The sequence below is a fragment of the Austrofundulus limnaeus genome, unplaced genomic scaffold (genome assembly GCF_001266775.1).
Source record: "Austrofundulus limnaeus strain Quisiro unplaced genomic scaffold, Austrofundulus_limnaeus-1.0 Scaffold511, whole genome shotgun sequence".
In the NCBI taxonomy this organism is placed as follows: Eukaryota; Metazoa; Chordata; class Actinopteri; order Cyprinodontiformes; family Rivulidae; genus Austrofundulus; species Austrofundulus limnaeus.
In genome coordinates, this window is record NW_013952913.1 from 381,355 (window position 1) to 388,178 (window position 6,824).

The 6,824-nt window shown below is 41.2% G+C and overlaps 1 protein-coding gene across 1 annotated transcript in view; it reads left to right on the forward strand.

The window, feature by feature from the left end:
- dnajc5ga (DnaJ (Hsp40) homolog, subfamily C, member 5 gamma a) overlaps positions 1–6,824 on the forward strand; it is a gene marked incomplete in the record, with an annotated part of 42,135 nt that overhangs the window by 9,588 nt on the left and 25,723 nt on the right. Inside the window, 3 exon segments of the mRNA XM_014025944.1 lie at positions 1,323–1,450; positions 1,720–1,933; positions 3,642–3,798. Coding sequence (XP_013881398.1) covers positions 1,332–1,450; positions 1,720–1,933; positions 3,642–3,798 — 490 coding nt within the window.

The window sequence follows — 6,824 nt, forward strand, 5'->3', positions numbered from 1 at the left end:
TCATGGATCCCTTTTTAAGTGTATTTATTTAGTAGTTCATTGATATAATTCTGCTTTTATTTCTAATTATGTCAGTTAATATTTCAAAAACTATAAGTTTTACAGGCACCAAAAGGCATAGCCATCTTTTGGCACAGGAGCTTCATGGATATAAATTACAATGGCAGCTCTAGGACAAAGTGTGCAGGAGGAGAAGCATGCCAAATTTGGAATGACTTGGATGGGAAACGAATCACAATAGTGTGCATTGCCTTGGCAGTGCATACTGACTAGAAGCACTCGGAGAGTGCAGACCTCCACCAAGGCCAATTTCCCCCATCCTGTAATAGAGTAAATGCACAAAAGCAGAGATGGAAACACATTTGCAGAATAAGTTCTGACGTAGCGAACATTTAAGCAGGCAGTATGCACAGGATTTCTTCCCGGGGGAGTCCAATGAGAAAAAAATGTCAGACTCGTCACTCGACGTCCACTAGCTTGTTTTTTTTTTTTTGGTCCACCGCACCAGAGCGCGTCACTCATGTGGTGCAGTTTGCCTCTTCCATGCCAAACAAACTAACTAACTCAGAGGTAACAACACTACTCCTGTCTCCAAATGCCAGAAGCAATCTGTTTACAAGCCTACCGACTATGTAGTGTGTTTGAGGAAATGGGAGAAAATAGGTTTCACGGTGCAGTCACGCACTTCCTGGTCACAAAACGTTCTGTAAATGTGCATATTATGATAAAAATTATTCATCATTAAATCTGGTTTTAACATTACGTTAATAAAGTTTGAAGTCCGTGCTGTCCAATCCAGCTCACTGTTTTTTACAGAAGCCCTGTGAAAGCATCACAGCTTTGCAGATCTGGGTGTTAAAAGAAAAAAAATTCCTGTATCCGCATCGTGATCCGGAACATCACCAAAACTTAAAGGTGATTCTTGGCCCAGTACCCGCGTGTGGTAAAAATGTCATGACAATCCGTCCACAAGTTTTTGAGTAATGTTGTCCACAGACAGAACGACAGACAAACTGACAGACAGACATACGYGACCGAAAACATTACCTCGCCTTTGGCGGAGGTAATAACTAGATATGTAATGTAATAGAATTTTTGTCCCTTTTTAACACGTCAGAAGTGAATTTTTAATGCGTTGTTTTATCATTTGACCAACTTTTGATGTAAATATTTATTTACGAAATGCAAAAAATGTGTTTGACTTATTGTTAAAGATTCCTTATTTGCTCCATCAGAGCAGAGCGTTAAGATTTGACGGTCTGATCTTTGAGATGTGACATCATCTTCAAATCTTTTCTTGTTCGTTTATTTTTTTTTCTCAGAAGTGAGCCATGGCTGAACAGAATTCCTCCCGCCCCCAAAGGAAGATGTCCACCTCGGGAGAGAGCGTGTACAAGGTGCTAGGCCTTGAGAAAGGAGCTTCAGCAGAAGAAATCAAAAAAGCATACAGGTAAGCTGTTTGAACATGAAGTCATCTGAATATTTACTCAACTTAAGAGTCTTAGCTGCCTCTTTAAGAAGGGCCAGTCTCTGCAGAGCAGTAAAGCACTCCACCCTGGAAATGTTGCTTTAAGTATGTCCTTAAACCCTGAATTTTTTAATTGTGACTCAGGTTTTTTATTATTTTATTAATAACACACCGTCAACATGATGGAGTCAGCGAAGAGCTATCATGAATGACTGGTTCGTTTCATTCTTTAATTCTTTCTCCCTCGTCAGAAAACTCGCTCTGAAGTACCATCCAGACAAGAACCCCGACAACCCAGAAGCAGCGGAGAAGTTCAAGGAGATCAACAACGCCAACTCGATTTTAAACGACGAGAACAAGAGGAAGATTTATGACGAGTATGGCTCCATGGGGCTTTACGTGTCTGAACAGTTCGGAGAGGAGAGCGTTAAATATTACTTCCTCATGTCCAAATGGTGGTTTAAGGTTCGTAAAGTTGTTTGTCTTCACGCACTTTCTTAATCATGCCACATTAAGATGAAAAAGCCTAAAATCTGAGTAGCAGCACTAAAACAGAGATTTGTTTTTGGGGAAAGATTGATTTAATGCACAGATGTAGAATCTGACATTACAAACTGTCATTTCTTGAGTTACTTTGTAAAGGTTCTGTTATTCCAAGAAGACACGATTTGTTTTGACAATAATCATTTAAAATAAACGTATGATGTCTTTAAATCCTTCTTTTTTACAGGTAAATCCTTCAGTTTGGGTCTACATCAGGCTTTTTTAGGTAGGATTTTGAAGGTTGACGTTGACACTTTTAAAACAACCCCCCCATATTATTGATGCAAGTTTACGAAATTTATGTAGGCAAAAAAAGKTATGATCGGAAATTGTGAAAACGACACATTTCAGCCACTGTAACAGCGCTACCCACCTCCTCTGTCTAAGCCAGTGCAATTAATTTTTGTGTTCCCCTGGCTTCAAAGTTCCATCCGTAACCTGGCAGGGTTACGTAGAGTAAAAAAGAAAAAAAACTCGGTGGGAATCCTGAGGCATCGCCCGCAGATAAAGGGCGTCGCAAAACAGAACAGGTTGTAAAGACACCCCTACGCCCCTCTAGCTAAATGCCTGGTCTATATAAAGTGGAACTGCAACGCTTTGGTCTGAATTTCCTCCTTATGGTAACTCCACAAGCCCCGCCCTTTTTCTGGGGTGTGTCCCAACTTGTTTTGTTTTGAGGTTGTCTAAGTCCAAACGAGGTGCTTCATGCCCCGCCCACCTCCAGCTTCCAGAGTGGTCTATTCCAGTTTGATAGAGGACTTTACGACTATATAGCTGCACAGAAACGTTTAAAACTAAATGTAACTTTTCTGCCTCCTAGAGACTCCAAGAACACAACAAAATGTATTCAACAGTTAAAATACGTGATTTTCTGCTGATTTTTTCTTATTTTACCTAAATTGTCTTGTAGTTGCTTCTAATTTTCAAACCTTCCAGCTAATTAAAAACCAAACTTACAAATAGTGTTTATTTTTAATTTTATTGTTTTTTTTTATATGTTTAAAGAAAGAAGACATGGAGCAATCCACTTTAGTCTTKGTTAAATCTGGACTCGCTGTTCAAACAAGGAGCTGTCAACAAAATGTAAAATCTCATTGGTTCATWACGTTTCCTCATAATCTCACTATAAAACAGCTGGAATATCTACATGAGCGKTGATGGTTTTTGATGGATCGTTTCGAGAATCTTCGAAATGCACACGTTCAGTCATCGGACCGGGCGTTGTGGATTAGAGATGACATCTTCTGCTCAGTGTAATGCTTTCTAATACAACAGATGTGCAGCAGATGTGCTGCATCTGGAAAGCTTATGATGCTGCCCTTTTTTTTTTTGTTGTTGACACTGTCATACATGTTAAAGCCATAGATTATTGTGTTGTGTTTATGTGTTATTGCTTCAAGTTTCTGAAACAAAACTGATAACTTTGTAAAAAACAACCTCCTGGATTATCTTTATGTTCTTGGATGTCATACGGCTCCTAAATGTGTCAGCGTTTCTGGCTGAGCTGTAATCTGTTCGACAGGATGGGATAAAAGGCCTCATTGTTCACAGTTGACAGTCTGGACACGATTAAGTTCTGTCTCCTGTCATATGGCTCAGAAGAATGTTTTGTGTGTTTTAATCCCTGCAGAGTCTGTTGCTGTGCTGCACAGTTTTCACCTGCTGCTGCTGCTGTTGCTGCTGCTGTTTGTGCTGCGGGAAGTGCAAACCTTCCGATGACGAAGAGAGCTATCAGTACGTCGACCCCGAGGACCTGGAGGCCCAGATCAGGGCGGACCAGGACGGAGGTGAGTGTGCTGGTGACTGGATGTTTTTCTGTGAATCTGTGAAGGAAGAAATTTCCATAGTTTTTGTTTCTTACCATATATATGAGTTCTGTAGCTGTGATATCAAATATATTTTATTTTTTGCTAAATTATGTACATTTATTTGGAGGACCGAATCTGACAAGCAGAAATGTATAAATGGACCACTAAATAAATAAATACACTTAAGAGACAAATGCATCTACAAGTAAAAGGAAAAATAAAAATATATTTTACTTGTAGATGCATTTGTCTCTTAAATGATTATAAATATATATTTTAGCATTTTTACCACAAGTCTTTTTATTTCCATTCTTTGTTTTTACATTTCGTGTTTCTTGAGGTGCCTCAGTTTAGCTGAAAGTTTAAAGTTGAGTTTAAAACAAAGGAAAGGAGGGAAACACTTACCAGTGCCTTTGTTGTTTTAAGCTAAACTGAGGCAACAGCAGCACWGTAGATCTGCACATGGATCCTGCTCCTTCTTCTCTGTTGACCAATAGGAGAGGAGCTGACTCAAGAAGYCCCGCCCACCTTATTTACATAATGAGGCAGAAATTCAGATTCAGATTCTTTGTCATTCAAACATAACATCAGTTATGCCCTGTAGAATGAAATTACAATGCATATAGCACACGACATAAACAGCCTGATAAACTAAAAAGTAATGTAAAGTTTAAAATACTAAATTAGACAGTGTAAAGTATGTTAAGCATATAAAACAAAACAGAAAATAATATAGTAATAAAAATAAAATCGAAATAGTGAGGTAGAATCAAGATCGAGGTTGTGGTGGTTTAAATAAAAAGAAATGTAGTAAGGTGTGTGCATTTGTACAATGTATAACAGTCTGTGTGCGAAAACACTGAACAGGTAGATGAGATACAGTTCAGGAAGTGTTTGATCAGCAGCTGTGCAATGAAAAATAATTCTGAGCAGGWAGATGAGATTGTMATTCAGACTTGGGTRCRCTCTCAATGGTGCCTCTGTAGAAGGTTGTGAGGATTGATGTTTTTAGGTGTGCTTTCTTTAGCCTGCKCAGGAAGTGAAGTCGCTGGCGGGCCTTTTTCACGATGTAGTTGTTGTGCAGTGACCAGCTGAGAGTATTAGCAACATGGACCCCCAAGGACTTGATATGCGGGATGATCTCTAACGCAGTGTTGATGAGGAGCGGTGAATGCTCAGGCTGTTTCTTCCTGAAGTCGATCACCAGTTCTTTTGTTTTCTTTACGTTTAGATGCAGGTTGTTGTTGCTGCATCGTTGTACAAAGAGGTCCACCTCCTCTCTGTAGTGTTTGTCCTCACCGTCCTGGATGAGATCCACCATTGTTGTCATTTGCATACTATATGTGATTCGTCTTGTATTTGGCACAGCAGTCGTAGGTCATCAGGGTATAAAGTAAGGGACTGAACACACATCCCTGGGGGACGCCTGTGCTCAGCATGATGGTGTCTGACCTGTTGTTTCCTCCCCGTATGAACTGTGGTCTKTCTGTTAAAAAGTCCAGCATCCACTTTCTCAGGGTGTTCATTCCAAGTTGGTCCAGTTTGTTTAACAGGTGCTGTGGGATTATGGTATTGAAGGCTGAGTTAAAGTCCACAAAAAGCATCCGGACCATTGTGTTTTTGTTCTCTAGGTGTTTCGAGGTCAGGTGGAGTGCAGTGGATATGGCGTCCTCAGAGCAGTGTGGGCGATATGCAAATTGTAGTGGATCAGTGATGTTGAGAGGATGGTGGTGATGTGATCTTTGACCATCCTTTCAAAGTACTTCATGATTATTGGTGTTAATGCTACAGGGCGGTAGTCATCCAAGGATGTTACTGCGGTTTTTTTAGGAACCGGGATGATTGCAGACTCTTTGTAGCAGGATGGAACTGCAGCCTGATGCAGGGAGATGTTGAAATGTCTGTAAAAACATGTGTCAGCTGTCCTGCACACTCTTTAAGCACACAGCCTGGTATCTGGTCAGGACCAGCAGCTTTCCTCGGGTTGATCCCTCTTAGGGTGCGGAGGACTTCAGCTGAGCTGAGATGCAGTACCTGTTCCTCATAGTCTCCAGTTGCCTTTACCACCAGTGTGTTGAGGGCCTCAAACCGTCCAAAATGGTTGTTCAGTTGGTTCAGGAAGTTGGTGTTTCCATCGCAGGAATGTGGAGTGGTCTTTTAATTTGTGATTGTTTTGATTTCTTGCCACAGACTCCTGCTGTCTCTGTCCTCCTGGAAGTGGTCTTGAATTTAGTGTCCGTGGGCCCATTTAGCTAGTCTGATTTCTTTGTTCAGCCTGGCTCTAGCTGTTCTGTGGGCATTATTGTCTCCAGATTTAAAAGCTGTGTGTCTTGATCTCAGGAGGGCTCGCACCTCCGTAGTCATCCATGGTTTCTCGTTTCCTCTTATTGTGATGCGTCTTGTTGTGCGGACATCCTCTGTGCACTTTAGAATGTTGCCAGACACAGTTTCAACATATCAATGTCAACCTCCTGGTTTTTAGTGGCAGCTGATTTGAACATGTCCTAGTCAGTGGTTTCAAAGCAGCCCTGCAGTGTTGCCTTTGTCGTGGTAAGCAGAGGTCTGTCTGCTGGTGTTAACATCACAGATGTGATCTGATGAGCCAAGGTGGGGGCTGGGGGCTGCCTTCCAGTGTGTTGATTCCCCTGGTCGCAAAGTCCACATGTTGATAAAAATGWGGGAGTAGCTTTCTCAAATCAGCTTGGTTGAAATCTCCTACCACAAAGAAGACTCCCTCAGGACAKGTGCTTTCCAGATTGTTGATGTAGTTGTAGAGGGTGTCCAAGGCTGCTCTTGTGTCTGCGTCCGGGGGGATGTAAACAGCAATGATGGATATGTCCTGATGCATCTCAATAATCCAGGTAGAAAACATCAAAAAGAAAAAAATAAGTAGGTCCTCTGAACGGGTTCTTCTTTAGTGAAACTTTTCATTTCTCCTCCAAGAGACTTCTTCAGTCTGAGTTTCAGGGAAACCCCGGCAAAAACAGAGTAATGTAGTGTATGCT